Genomic DNA, 24,213 nt, shown 5'->3' with positions numbered 1-24,213 from the left:
GCACTCGCGACTTCCTCTTCCAGCCGAGAAGCTGAGCCTGCGCGGTCCTCACCCCGCCCCTCGGCCAAACCCCACCGACCTTGCTCCCTTCCTCTAGGGTTCATCAGAATGGCAGAAAAAACCTCTAGCCCAAGAAAAATCGAAGCTCTAATTACAATTCCAATTGACTTTGCTATTTATATCCTGTAATGGTCTAAAGGTATGAGAAAGGTTAGCGAACATTTTTTGGGAAGCTTAAATTTTGCACTATCTCTAGGTTAATCTTGATGACGGTAATAATCACACGAAAACCTTGTATTTGTGTAGTTCTTTACAATTTCCAAGATATTTTCACACACACAACCTTTGAACCTAACAGACTTTTTTTGAGCCAAGGTCTCGCTCTGCCACCCAGGCTGGAGTGCAGTGGCGTGATCATGGCTCCCTGCAACCTCGTCCTCCTGGGCCTCAGCCTCCAGAGTAGCTGGGACTACAAAGCCTGCGCCACCACGCCCTGCTAATTTAAAAACAAATTTTGAAGAGATAGGGGGTCCTGCTATGTTGCTCAGGCTGGAACTCCTGCTTCTGGGTTCAAGCAATCCTACCCTCTGCCCCTCCCGCCGGCCTCCCAAAGTGTTGGAATTACAGGCTGCGCTACCGCGCGTGGCCACAAATATCTTATACGGTTGATAGAATAGCAAGTATTACTATCCTTATTTTCCAGCGAAGGCAAAGCTCAGGGAGCCTAAGTGCCTTGTCAAACCAAATAACCAGTAATAATAATAATAATAATAATAATAATAAAGGCTGTTAATAAAATCTTCCTGTTTGCCATTGGCAGAAACCAGGGCTTAGACTCAGGATATCCTAGGATGGGGACAGATCAGATGGACTAGTGGGGCAGTGGCACGACCTGGTGGGGCATAATTAAGAGTCTGAGGGTCACAGTGGAAGGATCAGGATGTGGATCAGAAGTCCAGTAACTGGTTTCTGAGAATCAGGATTCACGCAGAACAGGAAACACAAATCAGAGAACCAGGACGGACCTGCAGCACAGGTAGTAACCACAGTTGTATTTCCAGTCAAGAGTAAGGTGGTAATACCTAAAAGCCAATTAAGAATGACACTTTGGTACTCCCAAAGTGGGGGTGAGCATAGAACACTTGAGCATATGCAACAAATCAGTACCTACGTCAAACTGACATATAATAAGCACAACTAATGTGTATACCCTCCTTAAGGACGCAATTTACTGTAAATTAGCATTCCTTAATCATACGCAAACCACCCACTTCGGCTTTTGTATATGGTACGTTTCTTTTTTTTTTTTTTTTTTTTTTTTTTGTGAGACGGAGTCTCGGTCTGTCACCCAGGCTGGAGTGCTGTGGCCAGATCTCAGCTCACTGCAAGCTCCGCCTCCCGGGTTTACGCCATTCTCCTGCCTCAGCCTCCCGGGTAGCTGGGACTACAGGCGCCGCCACCTCGCCCGGCTAGTTTTTTGTAGTTTTTAGTAGAGACGGGGTTTCACCGTGTTAGCCAGGATGGTCTCGATCTCCTGACCTCGTGATCCGCCCGTCTCGGCCTCCCAAAGTGCTGGGATTACAGGCTTGAGCCACCGCGCCCGGCCGGCCGGTACGTTTCTAAATATGAATTCCATTTCCTGAATGGTTCAGCTTTTCAGCCACGAAATGTCTTTCTTCTCTTTTAATCATCTTTTAATAATTCTGTCATTTTGTGTTTTCAATTGCAGTTCAGTAAAACACTCATTTGCATTTACTAAGAGTTTACGTGGCCTGAAACAGAAAAGAAACAAATTAGGTGGTCGTCTCGGTTTCCTGGAGTGTCCAAAGGGGCGGTTCTTTGATCTTCGAGTTCAACGGGCCCCGGGCCCGCCCGTCGGTCTGGGCGGAACCTCCCCCACCACACCTCCGGGAAGGCGGCAATGAAAACGCCTTGGGCCCGGAGCAGGGCTTGGGAAAATCTGCGGAGATTCGGGACCGCCCACTGGGGATTCCCAAGGTTGTGCAGCCCAGAGGGCCTGGTCACAATTTCTGAGGCGATGGGGTAAACCGACCCTTGGCGACACCCAGCAGCACTTGAACGTCCTAGGTCGTCGAGCCCCGCCCTCACCCTGGACGAGCTTCGAAATTTAACCCCGGTTCAGTTTTGCCTGTTTTACCACTATTTGAAGAGGGGCACTCAGCTTCCCTCTGGCCCTAGCCCAGGTACTGGGGTTTGCGCCGGGCGGATGCCACGCCCCAGGGCGGCCAGACCACTGGTGATGGGTGACGGGCGGTGCCTCCAGGGCCCCGGTGGTTCCCCGGCCGGGAACTACGGGCTTTCTCGCCCCGGCGCCCCCTGGCGGGCCCACCAACAGCTTGACGGTGCCCGGCCAGTGCTGAGCACCAAGAGCCTCAGCTTTCAGTGAACCACCCCGCCCCCGCGGCCTAGGGAAGTGAATCTCTCAGGGTCCTTGGAAAGAAGTGACTTTGATCTTCCCACCCACTATCCCAGTTTCTCAGAGGCAGTCAACACTGTTCCCACCAAACCACTCCCAAAAGAAACACTGAGCATGTAAGTGGGACAATAAAAATTTAAAAATAATTTTAAAATAGAACAGCTTAGAGATAGAAACTAAATTATTTCCAATTCCTACTGTGCCCCAAACAAGGTTCACAAAAGGGCTGTCCTCCCAATAATTTTCTGAATTCTATATATTCAGCATTAAATTCCATGATAAAGTTGGAAATCCATTCACCATTTGTAATACATATTGATGCATTTAATCAAATTGCATGGGCCGTATCTTTTGCATTTCTGTATCCTAGTATTAAGTACAGTGCCTACCACAGGCCTGGTTCTCAATACTTGAATGACACAAAAATAGCCAGGACCAGCAAGTTTTTTCTGGGTGGGCTTCATAGAATCTCTGCACTTGCTGGAATCACCATGAAATTCATGGTCTTCAGCTTTGCATTTTCAGCAAGAGTTATATTGAGTTATCCTCAGGTGAGTAGTGAGACCCTTGGGAGCGGATTCATGGTAGGGCGGCTTTGTAATGTGTCACCTTGGTGAGGCTGTTTCCCAGAACTCTCTTCCAGTAAGATGGGCCACAAGAGACATTTTGCTTGATAACTGGAGGGCAGATGTGAAGCAGCAGCATATTGTTTTTACACTTGGAAGGCTGGTGCTGGGGCACCAGGCGCTGTTGCAGTTCACATATTGTCATGTATCTGCTGGATCACCTCGTTGGTGTGGGCAGCAGTCAGGCCTGCAGCCAGGCCTGCAGCTGCTCCACCTTCCCCAGGATCATCTCTTCAGCTTCTCTAATTCCTGGGCCAGATGCATATTTAACTCTGTGAGGAAGGGCACCAGCTTCTTCTGCAGGACACCCACATCATCGAAGCTGGAGGTGGTGAGAGACTGACATGGGTTCCAGGCCATCCTCGTGGGTTCCAGCTCGTGCTCGTGGGCTCCACTGTGTCCTCGGTCTCCCACACTTTACATCCATCTTCCCTTCCCGAGTGCCTGCCCTGCAGACTTCAAGCTCCAGCATTAGATGCAAAGATAACAGCCTTACAGACTGTTTAACCAGCTCCCACAATGGCATGCAGTCAGATCTCTATAATAAATCCCTTAAAGTACATATATACATAATCTTTATCTTAGTGGTTCTGCTCTTCTGATTGTACCCTAACATACATGGTAGGCAGAAGCTTAACTCATGAGTCTAAATGTCAACCAAATAAATTTCATATAGCTCACTGTCAAAATTACCAGAATACTGGGGTTGGGTGGTTGGTTCCTGGGGGAAACAAAGCAGTATCAGTCTATCCAGTCTTGACTAGGGCTGAACTAGTTAGAGTGGAATAAAGGAAGGGGTGGGGAAGGTGGCAGAGGCTGTATGATAGAACTGGGAAATGGCTCATCCATGTCTGAATTCTTAAAGCTGCAGGACTGGGACTAGGGTAAGGCAAGGGAGGCAAGTAGGATACAAAGTTTAAGGAGGCACTCACTCAGTCCTGGCCCTGTAAAGCTGGCTAACAAATTACAGGTCTAATCTTTTTGGCACTTTATGAATGAAGAATTGGAAAGAGTGAGGTAGGGCTGAGCCAAGACTGGCCCTTGGGCAGGACTCGAAGCAGGAATTCAGCCTCCTAGAAGACATTTGGGCTGAGGGCAGGAGCCAAGCACAAAGGTCATCAGAGGGCAGGAGATGCACGTTGTCAGGAAAGATGAGCCAGGCTGGCAGCTTTAGTTACAAAGACTGCTCTAGCTGAAGAGGAGGAGTCAGGGTAACAAGCAAAATGGACAGCAGCCAGTGGGGAGATATATCCTGTAGGGTTTGAGGAATCCTATGCAGCACCTGGGGTCTGGAGGAAACCCAGTTTCTGTATGAACAGATGCTCTGACAAGGTGACCCCATCTACATCGAGTCTTGGCACTTTCTAAACCATGCTAGAGACAGGAATGTAAGGGATTTATTATAGTACTTATAGTAATCTGTGTTTTGAAGGTCACCGAAAACTCCTGTTAGTGCATACAGGATTACAGGTTACAGTTTGGTGGCTTAAAGAACAAGGGCTTTAAAAGCTGGGTTTGATTCTAGGTTCTACTAATACCAGCTGTTCGACATTGGACAAATTAATGAGTCTCAGTTTTCCCATTCACAAAAATGGGCAAAATCAATGCCTTCCCAAAAAGATTATTTTAAGGATTAAATAAACTGGGTCCACAGAGGAACACACCAAATAGCAGTTCCTTTCCTTATTTATTCAATTATATTTTCAATTGCTGTCTCCCTGAGGAAGTATGTAGAGACACTGCCAGGTCTCATCCAGAAGCCACTTACAGTTATTCATGAACATGGCTTGTTTAGGTTGTTTTGTGGTGGTTTTAATTATATTACCTTTCCCCATCCCAGCTCCCCCACCCTTAAAACCCAACTTCTTATACTCAGGCTCCTGGGGAGGAGAAGATGCACCAACTTTCTACTCTTTCTCTTCCTTTCCCGCTTACTTCTTCTAGAAGCTCAAAGTACTGTTAGGCCTGCTCCTCTGGTTTCGTGGTAGGTTTTTCCTCCTAGGGTTGATTCACACACAAGCCCTGGCAACCAATCTAGGGTCCAGCCCCTAGTAGATCAGTGTTGTCTCTCATAAAGCCAGTCTGCAAATATCACCTTGAATCCTACAGTCTGTAGAAGCCTCCAGTCTACTGCTTTCTAGCTCCAGGTTTTTTAAGGTCTTTGGACCTAGGGAAGAGGGAGCAGGTCTGTATGTTGAATGAGGTTTGCTATGTGCGAAATGGAGCATTACAAAACCATTTCCTAGTATTCTGTGTCCTCCATCCACTTCCCCTTAATTATACCTTTATCTTTTTTTATATCTTCTAAAAACTACCATTATAGACAGCTTGTCCATAGTCAGATTATAAGCTCCCTGAAGGTAGGTATCCTGTGTCTCCTGACACAGGATATAAGCTTTGCAGGGCTCATTGTCCTCAATGCTGTGCACCAAGCAGGAACTCAATCAGTACTTCTGTAATTGGCCAAGCATAGATGAAAGGGTTTCCAGCCTGGTAGGCTAGTTTGTAGGAGCAAAGGAATCCACATGCTTGGCCAATAGTTTACATTGCCAGTGTCTGGGGCTCTATGCAGGGTCTGTCAACATTCTACAGGAGTCAGCATTCCCCTGCCCTCCCAACCATTCTAGTCCTTACAGGCATCTACCCTTCGTCCTATGCCAGGACTACAGGGACAGTTCTGCATAGCATCTGAAGTTAATAACCTCAATAGGCTCAGGAAAGGCTCAAGAGATCCAGCCCAAGCCCCTCCACAGAGGTAGCTCCAGGAAGTACAGGGCAACCAGAGATCACGCAACTACGTGTGAACCCACCTCACAAAGCCAGCTCGGAACCCAGATCTCCTGCCCATCCCACTGCCCAGGCAAGCCCAGCACCATTTCTCTGATACACATTGCTCAACGTCAAGCAACAGCCCACCCAGAGGTCTCCTGGAGACTCCAAAGGCCTTCAAGACCCCAAATGATTATTCTCTGAACAAGAATTTATATATTAAAGCTGACCCCTATAGATATTTCTTAGGAAAATAGGGACCAGACTCCCTATCTTTTTCTTTCAAATCTCATGACAGAGTGTCAAGTCTTCCCCCTACCCCCAAAGGAGAGTCCTAACCTGGAATGCTATTGGGCTGGATCTCCGGAGAAATCTCTATGGTCCTACACACGTGCCCCTCATTAATTGTGATCAGCATAATGGGTATGGGCCTTTACCTCCCACCACACCATGCCAAACTGCTGACTATACTTTCAAAACTCAGGGCCCACATCTGGCCAACACCCACTCCCTCCCCATCCCTCACTGTGTGGGGCACACCTTGGCAACCAGACCGCTGTATCTCGCAAGCGGGTTCCACCCAGGCTGAAAATCTCCGTGATCTAGAGAAGAATTAACACCATAGGTCAATGTGGTTGTTGGGGCTATGGCAGGGTCAGGGCAGGGTGGGGCATCCCCAGGACTGACCACGGGTGTGCCAGCCCCTCCTGCCTCTTCCTCTGGGGCCAATTTGGAGGCAGAGTCATCCTTGTTCTCCTCCTTGTCCTCCTCAGGGTCAGGTGGCTCTTGCTTCACAGATGGCAGGCCTGGGTCTACTGCCTGGGAGAAGTAGGAAACAGGCAGCCATTAGAAGGGCAGAGTTAGCCTGAGGAAAGTCTCTATCAGCCAACCCCTCACTGTGCTGATAAATCCTACTTCCATCACATTTCAACACAGAAAGGCCATTTCTGCCTATAAACCTTTCCCATTCCCATTCCTCACTGACCTCCGTTTTTCTGTTAGCTGGATAGCAAAGCGGGCAAAGCTAATTGCCTGCGGGAGGTAGGGTGTCTGTTAGACAGGCGGGGTAATTCTGCAGAAAGGTCGCAATCAGCACATCTATTGCTCTGCTCAAGAGAACCATCATGGCTCATCATCACTCTGCTTACAGACCAGCCTGCTACGGCATCAACAGAACATCCATCACTGCCCCCACCTTGCTAGGGCAGCCAGGCACCAATACGGGAGAAGTCAGGACAGCTGTGCCTGGTGTCCACTCGTCCTGGGTATCCGCCTTCTCTTGCTTCACCTGGGGTAAGGCCACAACCCAACTCAGGCCAGAGCACTGGGCCTCCTGCGTGAGGGAGGATTGCAGCAGACTTGGTCTCAGCTCCCTGGCATGAGGCTGGGTGGGGCTGGGAAGGGCAAGACAACAGGGTGGGGCCCTCACCTGCAACAGGGCTTCTGTGGAAGCTGCAACAGGGCCTGGCACCTGCACAGGACTGCTTGCGCCCTCCCGTAAAAACACAAGGTCAGTGCCAGGTGGGGGCAGCACAAAGCCACCACCTGCTTCCTGCTTCGTTGGAGCCTGGGTATGGTCTGGTTGGGCTGTGCGTGTAGCCAAGGTGGGCTTCAAGGTAGGCCCAAGATGGTGACGTCGGGCAGAGCTGGGCCTCTTTCGACGACGGTAAGGTGGGGGCGATCCTGCCCCATCCTCAGACTCTGACCAGACACTGGGCAGCAGCCGCTTCTATGAGGAAAGATAGGGTGCTATGGCTACCTGGTGTCCTGACCAGTCACATCCACCCTGCCCGGCTCCACATGCCTGCTAATCTCCCATCGGTCCCAGCACAGAATCTGCTTACGTATGAGCCCTTCGTCATTGAGCCTGCTAGTCTCCTATTAGCAACACCAATGCCACCTAGACTCATTAAGCCAAGCACAATGTCTGTTAATCCTCAACCAAAGCTACTGCGCCACCCACCCACCTACCAAGGCTGCCCACCACTCCCAGGCACTGGGGCGCCTGGCCCAACCTATCCCGGCCACCTGACCCTTCCTGCCCCACCCACCATGGCAAACTGCAGGCATTGGCGCCAACGACACTTCTGGCGCTTCTGGTTGCTGCCCCCGAATTTGGGCTTGTCGCAGCAGAAGTCGCAGCGGCCACAGTCCATCCGCCGTAGGCAGGCTGCACAGGCCCCGCACTTGCGGTTCTGCCGGCGGTTCGTGTAGGGCTGCTGGGGTGGGGGGAATGGGTGGTGCTGTCAACTAGGACTAGGAGAGGCCATCCTCAACGCCTATTCCAGTGCTGGTCCTGGTGCTCCTCTAGCCCCATAAGAAGGAGCTACTTGCATACTAGTCTCAGCCTCCTGACTCCCGGCTAGTCACTCCTCAGCATTTGCTAGTTCAACATTGGCCACTATCGCTGTGCGAGCTGGCCCTCGATACCATTAGGACTGTGGCTGCTCCACTACAATATCCAGTGCTGTATTTCCTAGGCCACCACTGGCTACCAAGAAAATGTCTCTAACACCCATTTCCAGCAACATTTTGTTAACTCTCTATTAGCTCCCATCACTGTGCCTACTCTGTCTGCTCATCCTGTGTGAACCCCAGTCATTGTGCTAGTGGCTCCTCTGTCAATCCCATCACTGTGTCGATTAGTCCTGCATCAGCCACCAGAGTGTTGATACATGTGACATGAGGCACTGTCATTGTACCTGCTGACCCCGTATTAGTCCTCCATTATCTACTCATCCCATCCTAGGACCCATTATTGTGCCTTGCTGTTCCCCAATAGGCTCATTCCAGCATCTGCTTCTTTAAAGTTAACCAAGCGTCCTGAGAGTCTAGGCTTATCCAGGTAGGGTGGGGCCACTCACTAGCTCGTCCTCGTCTACACAGTAATAGATGAATTCGGCAGGTGGCGAGGGGGCCAGGGCTCTGGGGTGCTGTAGAGGCAAATGGGGTGGGGTCAGGGCAGGTACTGGGTAAGGTCAGGGTTGTGCTTTCCCTCCACCCACTGGGGCCTCACCGGCTCTGTGGGCTCTGGGGACTGTGATGGGGGAGGTGGAGGCAGTGGCTGGGCTCCGGGGCGCCTCCTGGCAGCCATCTTGGAGTCACAGCCTCCCTTGCGGCGGGCATGTTTACCCTGGGAAAGACCAGAAAGGGTGGTTTCAGCTTGGTGGCACCAGGCAGACACAGGAACTCCCCACTCCCTAAGTGCAGAAAGCATGCATGGGACAGGCAGACAGAGGGTGGCATGAGGCACTCACAGTCGGGGGAGCCACAGCCAGGGGAGTGCGTCGCTGACATCTCTGATGACGGCGACGCAGGCGGTGAGCAAGGTGCTGGCAGACAGGGGCAGGCAGGTGGGGCCAGAAAGGTGAGCGTGGGGTTAGGCAGAAAAGAAAGACATAAGGTAGGCAAGGCCAGGTTGAAAGGAAGCAGAGGTAGCGACGATTTTAACAGCAGAATGAGCTCTGCTCCCTCCAGCCCGACTCACCCGTAGGCAACGTCGCTGGACACATTTCCACTGGCGCCTGAGACCAGGGCGGGGAGGGCGAAGGCAGATGGGGCAACGGCCACAGTCCTCTTGGGTCTGACAGCCCCGGCATACTCCACACCCTCGGCTCTGTTGGAGGGGGATGTGGGAGCAGAGGCATGAAGCATGGGGCCAAGCCCACGAGGGCCAGGGGCCGAGGTGAGCCTTGGGCTCTTTCCACTTGCCCGACTCACCCTTTCCACAATCCGGAGGCAGCGTCTCCGTTCACATTTGCAGAACAGCCCCGATGCCACATCATGGGGCAGCTGCAGGAGGCACGTGGAGCAGGCCCCACAGTCTTCTGTTACCTGGCAGGCTGCACACTCCCCACAGCCCACACGCTGCCAGGAATGGTAGGGACGAGATCACGGGCCTGCTCCAGAAGCACTGGTCCTCCCATGTCTACTGACCCTACATCAGCTCCCATCACCAGGACTTCTAGTCGCCCATTAGCCTCATCACTGAGGCCATTAGTATGTCTACTGGTCCCCTGCTAACTTCATCACTGTGTCTACTAATGCACTAACGGTAACAGGAATTAATTAACCCATTAATTCCCATTACTGTGTCTGCTGACCTATGGAGAGCACCCTATAAAATGACTTCATCCTGTGGACCTATCATCATCCCTTAGGACTCTACCAGCTCGATCACATCCTGCTCCCACTGCAGAGGTGTGAAGAGAAAGCAGGTTGTGCTTACCTTAAACATTCTCTGTTCTCGGTTGAAGGCGATTCTCTGTGCTGTGGGGAGGAAGAGGGAAGAAGAAAAGTGGAAAGAAAGCAACAGACATCTGACTGATTCACTCACTGCCTGTGCCCTGACTTCCACTATTCAACCTCTACCCATGCCTGCTATCTCCAGTATCCAACCTCCAACCATGCCAGTAGCCTCTGTCCTGACATCTACATTCAACCCCCAGCCTAGCATGACACTGAACCTGCTCCAGCTCCTATCTCCCAATGCCCCATCCTCTGGGGGTCACTCACCTCGACAGTCTTTGCACAATGTTTTGAGCCGCTGCCTTTGGGTGCCATCCCCCGAGAAGCTGATTCCACAGTTCTCACAGCATCTGGAATGGGAAAGGCAGGTGAGGGGTCCAAGAGCACCCCCAAACACAACCCTCACCTATCTGGCTCACCTCAGACCAACACTCACCCAGGAGCAGGGAATGAAGCTGGGGCTGTGTCAGTGTCAGCCTTGGTCTCGTCCCTTGGGGCCTCCTTCCTGACCTCACCACTCTGGGGTCCAACCTGACGTTTCCGAGTCTTGGCTGGCCTTGAAGGCTTCTTTCGCTTCTTGTTGGCAACAGCCACAGGATGGGCCTGGAAAGTAAGGGAAGGAGGAATATGGGTCAGTGGGTGGGTGTTGAGTGGCACAGCCACCGCTACCTAGGCATCTCACATTGTGAAGTACCTTGGGGGCTGGATAGCACAAGATGCCTTGTTTGAAGTCGAAGAGGGTGAGATCACACGCAGGGCCTAGGTATCGAGTCAGCTCAACTTTGCTTCGGATCCTGTCTCCTGTGGGGCTAGGGATAGGCCATGATGGGTTAGCACCCAGGTGGAGCCAATGTCATTTCACCCACACAACCTTCCGACAGGGCTGGCAGGATACAGGAGGTAGCCTGGAATTGGCCTGTGAGCCCTGCCCAGCCCCACCTCAACTAACCTTGAAAACATAAAAAAATTAATATAAATACTAACAGAAATACAAACATCAGAAACGATATAAATGTAAACAGATGAACATATTTACAACATATAATACTAGTAATACTGGAACTATTTCACGTAAGTAAAAATAGACACAAATAGGAACACAAATATATTAAATAACATATAAATATGTTAGCACTGGCTGGGTGCGATGACTCACGCCTGTAATCCCAGCACCTTGGGAGGCCAAGGCAGGCAGATCACGAGGTCACGAGATCGAGACCATCCTGGCTAACATGGTGAAACTCCATCTCTACTAAAAATACAAAAAAAAATTAGCCACACATGGGGGCGGGCGCCTGTAGTCCCAGCTACTTGGGAGGCTGCGGCAGGAGAATGGCTTGAACCTGGGAGGCGGAGCTTGCAGTGAGCCGAGATTAAACCACTGCACTCCAGTCTAGGCGACAGAGCGAGACACTGTCTCAAAAAATAAATAAATAAATAAATAAGTTAGCATTATGTACCCAGTATATAATCAAGTAAAGAAAACAACACAAATATGTTTTAAAAACATATAAACAAATGCAACTACACACAAATTAAAGTGTAAGTAATTGATTTTGGGACCCCCAGTTTCTTGCATTTCTGTACGCCCTGCAAGAGAGACACCGATTGTCCTTTTTGATAAACTATCTTTCCAAGGATGTTTGTAAAGCAAACAACCTTGGAAGATAAGAGACAGGGTTTCCTTCCATAGTAAAGGGAAAGCATACTTACTGTCCTAATGTTATAAAAAAAACTTGATTCTCTAAGCTCAGGGTTCTTTTCCTATAATAATACAACCCTCTTCGTGTCATGCTGTAGGAATTGGGATTCAGGAAACTGGCACAAAAATAGTAATACAGTAATTCCCCCTCTCGTCAGGATATACATCCCAAGTTCCCCAGTGGATGCCTGAAACCATGGATAGTACTATCCCTAATGTAATATGTACTGTGTTTTCTTCTACCTGAAAACTGAGATGGTTACTAAGTGACTAACAGGCAGGTTGTGTATAGAACATGGATATGGATATGGATATGGATATGGACAAAGAGATGATTCACCTCCTGAGCAGGACTGACCACGATAGTGTGAGATTTCATCACGCCACTCAAAACGGCACACAATTCAAAACTAATGAATTGTTTATTTCTAAAATTTTCCATTTAATATTTTTGGATGGTGGTTGACTATAGGTAACTAAAGCTGTGGAAAATGAAATTGCAGATAAGGGGGAGACTTATTCTGGATCCTGCAACTGTTGTAATAAACTGTCTTTGATCTGTAACCCAGGAGTCTTACCTCTCCTACCAACATCTACAAAATTCTGACAAATTCACTATTATCTTGTCCTAAGAATGAAATCTCAGATCCTTCATAGTTCCTGACAACTGCACTTTTAAGTTTTGAAAGTTTTATACAAGTACATAAATATGTGAATAAATTATAACTAAATACAAACAAAAAGTAATTTGTAATTTGATGTTTACCTGCAAAATGGCAACTTAGATTTAAAAAATCAGAACGAATATAGAAACATAATAATTAATGTAGCCTAAACACATGTAAATGCTTATAAACATCTATGCTGATTCTCATTAGTTATGGTAGTTATGTTCTACAAAGTTGCCATGAACATTGAATACAAAACCATTGCTCCTAGAGGAAATACAGGGTTAGGTTCCTGAGAGCATCTGAACTTCTGTTTTGTGCGTGTTTCTGTTTAAATACACATTACTTAATATGTATTTTTTACAAATGACTATTTGCATGGTCTTTGAATGACTCAAACCAGGGACTTTGGAGGCCGTATGTGTTCTGTAGGTTTGTTTGCCAATATTCTTGTTTAACAAGCCAATCTTATTGGCATTGAAAACCACTCTTCTACACAACCCCTTTCCTATATAACACTTAACAGGTATTTTTAAAATTCTTCGGAAGACTCCTGATCGGGAGAACCTGCACTGCATGCAAGTTTAACATTTTTCATGCCATGTTGCCTTTTGAAATGTGCAAGTCAGCCTGCACTAGCTGATACAACCTTAATATTTTCCTAACCCAGGGTAACATGACTTTGGCTTTCCTCAACAATGCTGTCCACTATGCTTTATTGATCGTCATTTCATGAATCCACCAACGTAGCTGCTTTCTCATCTTTTCCATAGCTTCAAGACCATAAATGCTTTCTGTATTTTCTGAAGCAGCCTTGTGCACATATTGGCAAATTTCCTTCTTTTTCTGGTTGTACCATAATTCTGATGCATAACATTGAACTTACAGCCAACAGCATTATAACTCAGATAACCAACAAGGTTTATCTGCCTTGTATTTTCTCCGTAAGGCACAACATAGCCTTCTCACACTCAGAACACTAAACAGCACCTCAGCACTACGCTTGAGGACTATTTTAAAAAGCAAAATCACCAACAAAACATACAAACATTAGAAAAATGTGACATGAAACAGACCACGAAAAGGACACTTGTTTACAGTATTAAAGCTGAAATAAAAAGGGCTCCTTCAGTCTCAGCCAGAAACACATGCATTGAGTGACAGTTCTTCACTGCTCTGTGCATGTCCTTCAATAATCACAAATGCACTGTGGGTAGTGACTTTTAAGTTACAAATACATCGTATTAAGAAGGTGGAATTGCAAACATAAAATCCGCTAATAAGGATTAACTGTGCATAATTTAAACTCCATCCATAAATTTATCCGCACTATTTGATTTTACCCTAATCAGGCTCTACCCCACACCCACTCTGCCGACAACCCACCCAGTACCTCTGGTAATAGGTGTCTGAGCGTCCACAGGTGGCCCCTGACTTGCGAAAGACTTCACGGCGCTTCCAGCCAGGGCCCAGGGCCGGGCAGTCCAGCCAGTCCTCAGCCATGGAGGCCACAGGAAGCAGCAGTAGCCTGAAAGGGAGTTGAGGGGATGAGGGAAACTGAGGCTCTAGGAAGGGACAAAACGTGCCCCAGGCCACACAAATCACTGGTATCCATTAGTGCTTGCCCATGACCTAGGACCTGCCGCAGGCAACCAGCCCATATATGGAAAAGAAACCCCTCATATTCTCACCCCATTCTTTCCTATTCTGGGCCTAGGAGATCCTCATTCCTTAACCCAAGGATCTCTGTTTATTATTCTTAGTGTCCTAATCCCCTACTCTCTATCCTCAGACTGACAGCCCATCATTTCTCCTCACTGCCAACCCAGAAACTTTTCATCTTCCCCCCTCATTCCTCCCTGTCACTGACCTAAGGGCCTCTATCCCTCTACTTTATCACCACAAGACCCCCATACTTCCCATCCTCAGCCCCAAAGGGCCCCATTTCTCTTGCCCTCACTACTTGGCTTCAGTAGTCTCTCATTCCCCCCTTCCTCGACCCAGGAGTTCCTAATTTCCCTCCTTCAGTGTTTTAACCATTCCATTCCTTCTCTGCCTGATGTCCTCTTATCTAGCTACCTCAATGTTACAACCTCGACTTCTCTGCGAGACACAACTGCTCCAACCCATGGCCCGAATAGCCCCTTATCTTTTCCATTCCTCACACTGGAAGCCTCCCATGCCTCCCCTTCCTCAGCCCAAGAGCTCCCCCCTTATTTTTCTTCTCTTTCAATGTTCTGGCCCACAATTTCTCCCCAGTCTCAGCCCCCAAACCTTCCTGTTTGTCTCCTTCCTCTACATCCAAAAAGTTCCCCACTTCTCCCTCTCACTGTTCTCATTCTCCATTCCTCCCTTATCCTGAGAGACCCTAATTTCTCCCCTCAGCATTCCGAACCCTCCCCCATTCTCTCTGTTCTTGTCCTGGGATCATGCCATCCCTAACTGTCAGCGTTCTGATCCCCTACTGCTCCTCGTCCTCTATATGCGGCCTCCCATTCCTCCCTTTCAGCATTCCAACGCCTCCATTTCTCCTGTCATCAGCCTGGGGGCCCCTCATTTCTCCCGCTCAGAGTTCTGAACCCCCATTTCTCTCTCAACTTCAGATGCCCTGATGTCTCCCTTTAGCGTTCTGATCTCCACCATTCCTCTCCGTCCTCGTCCCAGGATCCCGACACTCCTACCTGTCAGAGTTCTGAGCTCCATTCCTTCCTGTCCTCAGCCTAAATTCCCCCGTTTCTCCTCATCAGTATTCCGACGCCGCCATTCCTCCCCCTCATCGGCCTGAGGGCCCTTGATTCCTCCCCGTCAGCGTTCTGAGCCACAGTTCCTTCCCATCCTCCGCCTGAGCACTCTCCACGTCCAGCCCCAAGGCTGTCTCACCAGTTTGGCACCAGGCCGGTATCTTCCGCCACTCTAGGCCCGTGGACCCATGGCGAGGGTCCCTCCTGCACCTCCCGCCTCGCCCTCCTCCCCTTCTTCCTCCTCCGCGGCCGCCTCCTCTGAAGCGGTAGCTGTCGCCTCCGCGGCTGTTCGTTGCTCCCGGAACCGGAACTCCGCTGCCTGCCTCTCGGGCTCCGCCTCTGGCTAAGCACCTGCGTGCTATTGCCTCGACGTCGCGTGCCCTTAATAGGGAGGCTCCGGCGCCTGCGGACTGGCGCTCTGCAGCGGGGCGCGCGCCCCCCTGCCGAAAACCAGTTGCATCTGCGTGCTAACGTTCAACGACAGCTCGCGCCCCATCGAAGGAGGGACCTGCGGTCGGGGCTGTAGTAGCTGACCATCTAGCTTGCGCATGCGCTCTCCAGTCTCAACCTGAAGGGAAGTGGTCGGGGAGGGCTTGCGCCTGCGCCCTCCCTTCCCTCCCGCGGTCTCCGCAGCGGATACCCAGAGCGGCGAGGAAGCTGCTTCGCGCCTGCGCACTCCCTGGCCCAGCAGGCAGTCTCTTCTCCCATCTCTCGCTGGGGTCTATCCTGTGCTCGCCGGTCCCTCCGAACATCAACCCCAGGGCGGTCGTGTCCCGCTCCCTCCTCCCCGCCGAACAGCAGCTGGAGCGCGCGGGGCGGGGAAAGGGGCGGTGACACACCGCAGGTAAACTGAGGCACGCGGGAGGGGGCGCCCCTGCAGGAGGCGGATCCCCAACGTGGGGCTTGTGGGGAAAAGGCAGGGCCTGGCGTCCATAGCGGACGACAGCTCTGGGTGGGAGACAGGAGCACGCGTGGGCGGCGTCACCACACTGAATGCGTGCTGCGTAGACCCTCTGCCCGTGGGAGGCTGGGAATGTGGGTCCCTGGGCTCTCCCGGGGTGCAGGCGCCCCCCATCTTATCCAGGAGTCTGGAACAGTTGCAACCGCAGCAATGTGGACACAGCTTCCTTGGTTTCTTCAAAATTTTATTAACAAAACCCAGGGAGAGGAGGCAAGGATGAGTGGACTCCGCAGCCCCACCAGGCACTGAACATGTCGACGGGGACAGACCCTCTGATAAAGGCAGACGGGCGGTCAACCGGTGGATGCGCACAGGAGAACCAGAGAAACAGATGAGTGGAGGAACGGACACATGGGCACCGGGCGGCTCCCCCATCTGGAATGCAGGGTGTGAGGGGTCCGGGCCAGAAGGCTCAGCGGTCGGCACTGGAGCGCAGGTCGGTAGTGAGGGGATCGTGCTGGATCGTCTGGTGCAACATCAGGGCCAGCAATCCCGCGCGGTTTGTCATGGCTGTGCGAACATTGCGCTCCTGCTCAAACAGCTCGTCCAGCTTATACCACTACCAAGAGAGCGGCAAGAGTCCTAAGCAGGAACACCTGAAGCCCCGCCTGCCCTGCCACGTCCGGCATGGAAACCTACCACATGCACCACTGAAACCGCGGGGAAACCTACCACACGCACGCGCTCCAAGTCCACTTCCGCACGCCGCAGCTTCTCCCAGCAGTAATGGCGATTGCACTGGCGTTTGGGCAGGCGGCAGAAGTCACCCGTGAGCTCAAAGACATCACGTACAAGGGGGCACCCGCATACCTCGTCAGCTGGCACCTGCAGGGAGGCCGGGTTGGAGGGATGAATAACCGTGACAAGGGAGAATAGGAATGGGGGCTCAAGGAGGGAGAAGGTAAAGATTGGAGGGTTCAGGGAACGGTGAGGAGGCATGGAAAAGGGAGGAATGGAGGGTGAAGCACCAGGGAAGGTGAGGCAGGGATGAATGTGGGACAGCGAGGCAGGGAGGAGGGGCAAAATGGGAGGAGCTGAGGGAAAACCTTACTTTGGGGTCCCGTGAGTGCTCGGGGCACAGCACCTGGAGCCGCTTACAGTATGTTTTGCTCTGAGGATTATACACATCACAGAAGAGTCGTGTGGCCCTGGGGGTTTGGAATAGGGAGAGGGTAGTAAAGGGAGGTCCACCTGTCCTTGCCTGTATCCTGTCCCAGTTCCACACACATCCCACTTCTGACCTCCGCCTTAACCCCCCACACCTCTCACTTCGCGTGGCACCCTCACTTACCCTTCAATGCGTGTGGGGTACATGGACCCAAAGGATGTCTGGCTCTCATACTGGAGGGATGAGCACAAATGGAGGGAACTGTGGATGTGCGCTGCATGCCCTCCCAAGACACCACCCAGACAACAAATCTGTCCCCCACTGGCCCACCGATGTTCCCACATGGTCTGCCCCCTCAGTCTGACCCCCAACCTTGGCATAGCAGCGCTCCATGTGGCGCAAGGCAACACGTGGGTTGATGGGGTGCCCACAGGAAACACAGAAGATCTGCAGGTCTGTGTCATCACTGTCACCCTCATTGCTCTGCATGGGGTGGAAGGAACAATAAGGCTAGGAAGGACAAAGTACCGGCCCTGCCCCGCTGCACCCCTGCTTGCTCACCTCCTCATCCTCGCGCACAGCCTGCTGCTTGGCACGCAGAATGATGGCCTCAAGCTCATGGAATCGGCGTTCCATTTCCTGAAGGCGAGTGCGGGCACTCTGCTGCTCTCGGCGAATGCGTTCCAGCAGCTTCTTGCCGTGCTCTTCAGCAATGCAAGGGCTCTGCTGCCACTGCTGGATGCGCTGGGGGAGAATCTCATAGATGCGGCTGCAGGGAAGGTAGCAAGCAACAGAATAAGTGAGGTGATCAGTAAGTGAGGGTGGGAAAATAGATGCATGACTAAATGGAAAAAGGAGAAATAAACAGGTGACTGGCGGAATGGTGGCTGGATGGACACGGGCGGATAGGTGGATGGGTGAGTGAGTAGTGGCTGTTTGGTGACTGAATGGTGGACAGCTGATTGACTGTATGTAGACATACAGAAGGCAGTGGTCAGGCCCTACCATGCACTTCCTGACTCCCTTGAACCCCTCAGTAATGACTCACTTGGCTGCCAGCTTCATGCCACAGTCATCTGAGCAATACTTGGAGCTGGGCTGGGCGGGGCGCACACAGCCGGGCCCCAGGCACTGGGGCAGCGACGCAGGGTCCTTGGCATCAGCCCTCTCTGGGTGTTTCCATTTATCCTTGTGCTTCTGCTTCTGCCGATGCCGCTTGTATCGCTCCTCCTTCTGTTAAGCAAGACAGGTCAGGTCAGGGTGGAGTCAAAGTCAGCCCCAGACCCCAGACTCCTGCTCCATTCTAGCCCTTTCTGGCTCTTGCCCCATTCAGCCTCTGACCTCTGCCTCTCCCTCAACCCCACCCTCTGCCTTTCCACATCCATTTTACCCTCTCCATCACCTTCTTCTCAGACTTCTTCTCCCGACGCTTCACATGCTTCACTTTCACTGCCCTCTTCCGCAGCGCAGGGTCCAGGAATGGGGACTCTTCTGTGTCGCTCATCCAGGGCTGCAAGCAGGGCATGCACTGACCCACCTGCCCCGCTCATGACAACCCCACCACCTACTCATGTCCCATATCAGCCTTCCATACCCTCTGTCTCCTCATTACGGATACTCTCTGCTTCTGTAACCTCCACCCTTCCACCAGGGGATGCTCCTATCTGCTCACCAGGCCGTGGTCATCAAAGGCCCCTGCACAGAAGTCCTGATACAGGTCAGGATCCAGAGGTAGGTCCTCATCTGAGAGTGGCTCAGGTGTGGCTGTAGCCTCAGGAGGCTCCTTGACTGCTGATGATGCCACTGCTCCCTCATCTTCACGGATGCGCCCTAACTTCTGTGATGGCTGTGGCTGCTGTTGGGTGGGCAGTGGCCGGCGGGGCCTTGGCAGGGACTCTGAGGGCGTCACTGGTGAGAGCTGCGGGGCAGAATCTCAGGACTGGCCCTGACCACCCTGCCCGCATGCCCCACCCCACCCTGGGGAGCTGGACTCACCGAGGAAGGGAAGTACTTGTACGATTCCTGTGCCGGCAGGAGGAAGGCCCAGGTCAGCCCCAGGTGGATGGAGGGCGGCCTTGCCCAACCCCACCCACCTGGCCTGGCCTTACCTCCCCAGACACACCTCCCCACTACCCCTTACTACCAGGAATGCTCACCCATGTCTTATCTGTACTGACATGCATGACCACCTGGAAATGCCTGACCCCACTCTGTCCACCCAGGGTTGGTGGGGGTTCTGCCAGCCCAGCATACCAGGTCATGCCCCATTCATCTGGACATGACAGGTCCCTTCCCACCTGTCTAGATACAGTCAGGCCCAATCCCACCTGGCTTAGCCATGCCTAGACTTCACTAACGATGCATGGACCCACCAGCTCTCCCACACCTGACCCTACCCAGCTCTGTCCATGCTCACCCGGGCCCGCAGCTGGCACTGGCGCAGCCGGCACTTCTGCCGGATCTTGTTGGGGCCCCCAAACTTCTTCATGTCCCGACAGAAGTCACAGTGACCACAGTCCTCAGTGCGCCGACATGCCTCACACTCACCACACATGCGGGCTGACCGTTTGATCTGCTGCTGCTGCTGGTGATGCTGGAGGACAGGGCCCAGAACAGAAATTATGGACCCAGGCAGGACTGAAACGGAACCACTTTACACATCTACTCACTTTATGCAGCCACTCACCTGGCTGGGTGTGGCCACCAAGGGCTGCGGCGAGGATTTGTGGGGCGAAGCAGAGCCCCGAGCAAGCATGGCCCCAACCCCTGTCCCTGACCCTGCCCGGCGCTGCAGGTCTGGTTCGGGGACAGGCCTCTTGCGCCCTCCACCCTCATCCCGGGGCTCACTGCCGTCCCGCTCATTGCCATCCCGCTCCCGTGACTTCTTGTGCCGATAGCGAATCTCTAGTTTGGGGTCTTTCTCTGTGGGGCAGAGAGTAGGGCCAAAGTGAGTGAGCACTGGAGGGCATGAATGATCCCAAAACCTCTTTCTTCCTCTTCTCTCCCTTACTATCCCACCCATCTACTCTGCACCCCTGTCCAGGGCAGAGCTGCCTCTTCCGGTGGGATCTTCTATTATCACTCACAATGGAGACCCCAATCCAGCTCACCACAGACGTGTATCACTACTCCCCATGACCCCCCATTATGGCTCCTCCTCCTCCCTTGAAGCCCCACCTGCCTTCCCTGTCCATCCATGGCCCTCACCTCTGCACTCCCGACAGTACCACTCCCGGATGGCCTTGGCCATCTTCTCAGTGATCCGGATGCAGTCCCCATGGAACCACTCATTGCAGTTGTCACACCCGCTGCGGAGGATGGGGCAGGCGGTGGAGATGTGAGGGGCGCGGCCCATCGGCCTCACCCCACCCTGCCAGTGTCTACCCCGCCCACCTCTCCCGGGCTCACATCATGAAGCAGTTGATGTCTGGTTTGCGACAGATGCAGTAGATGGGCGCATTCTCTCCATTCTCCGACTTGCTGTCCTCCCCAGCATCTGGAGGCTCTGGGTCTGAACCATCTCCCTCCTGCGGGACACCCCCATTACGGATCCTTAAACAGCCCACACCGTGGCGGCTTATCCCATTACAGCTCCACCATGGTCAGCAGGGATCCCCACTCTGCCTGCAGATTTCACATCGGGGCCCCCCAAAAACCTCTCCATCACAGTCCCCACTGACCTCCATCCCTTCCCCTGACATCCTATTACTTTGCTCCATACTTCCCATCACGCACCCACCGACACCCGCTGCCTGCGTCCACACTCGCTAATGGGGCATCGCGACCCTCCATCGTGGCGCCTCACAGACCCCGCGTAATTCACTGCGGACTTCCCATCGCGGTTCTCTACGCACCCCTCCCTGTTTACCTCATAGACCCACCTGGCACCCGCACCCACCCCCAGTCGCGGCTGTCCACGGATCCCCGGACACGAACTCCTCGTCACGGTTCACTACAGACCACCCAATGTGACTCCTTACAATCCCCGATCACGGTTTCCCACGGAACTGCCACCCGTAGTCCCCACTAAACTTCTATTAAGGACTCCCCCACCGTGGCTCACCATAGAACTCCCAGATGGTTCATCATTCTGCCCACAGACTCCCGTCGTTCAGTCCACCGACTCCGGTTACGGCTCACCACAGACCCCTGAGTCGGCCGACAGACCCCACTGTTGCCAACCCCACCGACCTCCACCGCCGAACCCCTCCCTGAACCCGGTACTCACCATATCTCCGCTCCCGGCGCACTCCCTCGCGACCCCAGCCAGCAACCCGCGAACCTGCACAGACCACTCGGCGGCGTCCCAGGCGGTTGCAAAGGCGCCCACAACTACTTCCGCTTCTGGTCACGCCTCCCAGGCAGCGTACTCCTATTGCGCAGGCCCCGTGCGTCGTCTCGGCCGCAAACCAGTAGGTCGCTCGCCTAGAGCCCCCGAAGAACTCTCAGGCGCCGCCATCTTGATTATCGTATCCGTATGGTGGCCGAATCCACACGTTCGCCGGGAACATGGCCGCGCTCACATTGTGGCTTTCCCGAGGGCGCCACCACCTTGTCAGTAGAGTCCGTACGGCGGCTGCTATTACGGCCTGGACGTACAGGCAACATGGCTGCACCTACTGCGTGACTTCTTCATAGATGCCGTCATCTTGGAATCTGATTCCGTACGAGGGTCGAATTCGTACCTTCCTAGGCGACACATGGCGGCGACCTATTTGCGGATTCCTCAAGGGCGCCGCCATCTTGGTGGTCGATTCCGTATATTGGCCGCTTGTCAGGCAGAGAGGTTCACAGGTAAAGCGTTCGCTCCCGAAACGCTACCTGGATCAAGGTGTATTCATTCCTCCATTCAGCCTCTTTCCCCTTCCACATGTATTGATGGGGTGTCGGCAGGCTGTGTGCCTTGTGGGGCGGAGGAAACCAGTTCCTCTGTCGTCTCCGACTTAACCTGCCACCACTCTTTCCGGCTCTCACTCCTCCCACTTGTCATTCTTCTGCCAGGCCTGGCACGGTTCGGCTTCTATTTATTTTATTTTTATTTAAAAACAATTGTTAAACTAACATCAAGTCTTATTTTAGTTCTATAAGCTGCACAATAAGCCTAAGCACAGTTTACTTATCCATTTATTTATTGTTTAGCATGTAGAACATTTTGAAATATTATTCTAAATAAAGTTGCAGCGAACATTCTTAAACATAGATCCGTATGCTCATACCTGATTATCTCTTGTGAAATGTGATATACAAAACGGTGTCACTCTGGTTAACAGCTGTAAAATGGAGCCTGGAAGCCATTCTTTCTAATTTTTATTTATTTATTTTCTTATTTTTTGAGACGGAGTTTCGCTCTTGTTGCCCAGGCTGGAGTGCAATGGCGCGATCTCGGCTCACTGCAACCTCCGCCTCCCGGATTCAACCTATTATCCTGCCTCAGCCTTCCGAGTAGCTGGGATTACAGGCTTGCGCTACCACGCCCGGCTAATTTTTTGTATTTTTAGTAAAGACAGGCTTTCACCGCGTTGGCCAGGATGGTCTGGATCTCCTGACCTCAGGTGATTCGCCAGCCTTGGCCCTCCAAAGTGCTGGCATTACAGGCGTGAACCACCGCGCCCGCTCCGCCTGGAAGCCATTCTAAGGACTCCTTGCAAACTTGCAAAAAGGAAAACAAACAAACCAAAACTAAAACACAATAGGAACTTGCCTCGAACCCTTGAATTGGTCAAAACTGCAATGACCACACCGTCCTGGAAACCAGCTATATTTCACCTGCGCTTCATCTCCTGAACAACAACCAATGAACTATGAACTGGTGCTGGCCAGCTGCCTCCACCAATAATAATTTCTTTAAAATAACTTGTGTAATCCTTAGCTTCCTTTTTATTTTTCTTAAAAACTCCTACTCCCCTTCCTTTTTTTTGGAGTACAATTTGACTTTGAGCTGAATCTGTGTCTCCTGAATTGCAGTTCCTAATGCCCCAATAAACTCCTGCATTGCAGCTTGGTCTCTTGCCTCTTCTTAGTTGACACTCCTTAGAGATAGAATTACTTTGTAATTAGCTCTAAATATTGTTCGACATGTTCAAATTTATAGGTGGCCATTGGTTTGGACAGAGCTCCTGCTCTAGGTCCCACCAAAATGGAGTCACTCGCGCTAAAGTTCCATGCCACCAAGCCAAAACTAAATTGTTTATCTGACCTTCCAAGAAATCAGGAGAGACAGAATAATAGCTAAATCCCCAGACAAGCCACTTTTAGCTTGAAAGCCCCCTCTGCTTTAATCTTTACAAAAAAGTAACCTGAAGCAACCTGATGTTAACCAATCAGCTTAAAAAAAAAATGTTCTTTTTCCTTCCTCCCACCTTACAAAATTCACCACTCTGCTATTTCCCAGGAGAAGCTCGCATTCTATTTTGTATAATGGGATCTGCCCCAATTCATGAATTGCAAGTAAAAGCCATTACATCTATAACTAAATCTGTTGCAATTTTGTCTTTTGATAGTTGATACATATATTTCTACCAGCAGTGTACAAAATTTCCTTTATCAGAGCCTTATTAGGTTATTAGATTAGTGCGAACTTTTGTTGTTGTTGTTGTTGTTGAGACGGGTCTCGTTCTGTCACCTAGGCTGGCATGGAGTGGGCAATCTCGGCTCACTGCAACCTCCACCTCCTGGGTTCAAGCAGTTCTCTGGCCTCACCCTCCTGAGTAGCTGGGATTATAGGCACGTGCCACCGCACCCAGCTAATTTTTGTATTTTTAGTAGACATGAAGTTTTGGCCAGTCTGGTCTTGAACTCCTTACTTCCAGAGATCCACTCCCCTGGGCCTCCCAAAGGGCTGAGATTACAGGCGTGAGCCCCTACGCCCGGCCACTGCAAACTGGTAAATCATCACCCCTGTCAGTAAAAAACTGTCAGCATTTACAGCCGTTTTATAAATACTACACATTACC

The 24,213-nt window shown here is 51.6% G+C and overlaps 2 protein-coding genes across 18 annotated transcripts; both read right to left on the bottom strand.

Annotated features, from left to right (window-relative positions):
* Positions 1–295: 295 nt before the first annotated feature.
* Positions 296–15,982, bottom strand: MBD1 (methyl-CpG binding domain protein 1). Of its 15 annotated transcripts, XM_011928783.1 has the most exons (18): positions 15,132–15,273; positions 13,844–13,978; positions 10,775–10,889; positions 10,517–10,683; positions 10,348–10,430; positions 10,061–10,101; positions 9,553–9,699; positions 9,320–9,448; positions 9,090–9,164; positions 8,849–8,965; positions 8,697–8,765; positions 7,884–8,051; positions 7,262–7,561; positions 7,028–7,165; positions 6,520–6,651; positions 6,373–6,434; positions 5,159–5,230; positions 3,387–3,519 (listed from the first exon to the last, which is right to left on the bottom strand). In XM_011928783.1, the coding sequence occupies exons 2-17, from the start codon at positions 13,951–13,953 to the stop codon at positions 5,191–5,193; spliced, it is 1,893 nt and encodes a 630-aa protein (XP_011784173.1). In that variant the 5' UTR covers positions 13,954–13,978; positions 15,132–15,273; the 3' UTR covers positions 3,387–3,519; positions 5,159–5,190. The 15 variants fall into 15 exon arrangements, with proteins under 15 accessions (XP_011784175.1, XP_011784179.1, XP_011784171.1 ...); XM_011928785.1 differs by lacking the exons at positions 3,387–3,519; positions 9,090–9,164; positions 15,132–15,273 and adding exons at positions 296–1,082; positions 15,331–15,982; XM_011928781.1 differs by lacking the exon at positions 15,132–15,273 and adding an exon at positions 15,331–15,982 and having other exon boundaries at positions 2,555–5,230.
* Positions 15,983–16,318: 336 nt separating this feature from the next.
* CXXC1 (CXXC finger protein 1) lies at positions 16,319–22,225 on the bottom strand. 3 transcript variants are annotated; one of them, XM_011928777.1, is made up of 15 exons: positions 21,489–22,225; positions 20,669–20,787; positions 20,468–20,568; positions 19,947–20,182; positions 19,677–19,853; positions 19,256–19,282; positions 18,933–19,178; positions 18,651–18,770; positions 18,309–18,493; positions 17,822–18,029; positions 17,633–17,743; positions 17,444–17,493; positions 17,204–17,300; positions 16,825–16,977; positions 16,319–16,711 (listed from the first exon to the last, which is right to left on the bottom strand). In XM_011928777.1, exons 1-15 carry the CDS (start codon positions 21,489–21,491, stop codon positions 16,565–16,567), a joined length of 1,980 nt encoding a protein of 659 aa, XP_011784167.1. In that variant the 5' UTR covers positions 21,492–22,225; the 3' UTR covers positions 16,319–16,564. The 3 variants fall into 3 exon arrangements, with proteins under 3 accessions (XP_011784167.1, XP_011784168.1, XP_011784169.1); XM_011928778.1 differs by having other exon boundaries at positions 18,663–18,770; XM_011928779.1 differs by having other exon boundaries at positions 17,204–17,263; positions 18,663–18,770; positions 21,489–22,219.
* Positions 22,226–24,213: the final 1,988 nt, after the last annotated feature.

The sequence above is a fragment of the Colobus angolensis genome, unplaced genomic scaffold, assembly GCF_000951035.1.
Source record: "Colobus angolensis palliatus isolate OR3802 unplaced genomic scaffold, Cang.pa_1.0 Scaffold8, whole genome shotgun sequence".
NCBI lineage: Eukaryota > Metazoa > Chordata > Mammalia > Primates > Cercopithecidae > Colobus > Colobus angolensis.
This window is presented reverse-complemented; position numbering and strand designations above follow the sequence as displayed.

Excerpts from the sequence above, each read along its gene's own strand:
- CXXC1 (XM_011928777.1), bottom strand. Across the intron at positions 18,494-18,650 it reads AGAAGAAGGTGATGGAGAGG|AAGGAGGAGCGATACAAGCG; the intron begins GTAAAATGGATG and ends CTTGCTTAACAG. Across the intron at positions 17,301-17,443 it reads TACCCCACACGCATTGAAGG|GGCCACACGACTCTTCTGTG; the intron begins GTAAGTGAGGGT and ends CCAAACCCCCAG.
- MBD1 (XM_011928780.1), bottom strand. The coding sequence starts at position 13,953 with ATGGCTGAGGACTGGCTGGACTGCCCGGCCCTGGGCCCTGGCTGGAAG. Across the intron at positions 10,431-10,516 it reads GCTTCATTCCCTGCTCCTGG|ATGCTGTGAGAACTGTGGAA; the intron begins GTGAGTGTTGGT and ends TTCCCATTCCAG. Across the intron at positions 6,652-7,027 it reads TGCCTGGCTGCCCTAGCAAG|GCAGTAGACCCAGGCCTGCC; the intron begins GTGGGGGCAGTG and ends TACTTCTCCCAG.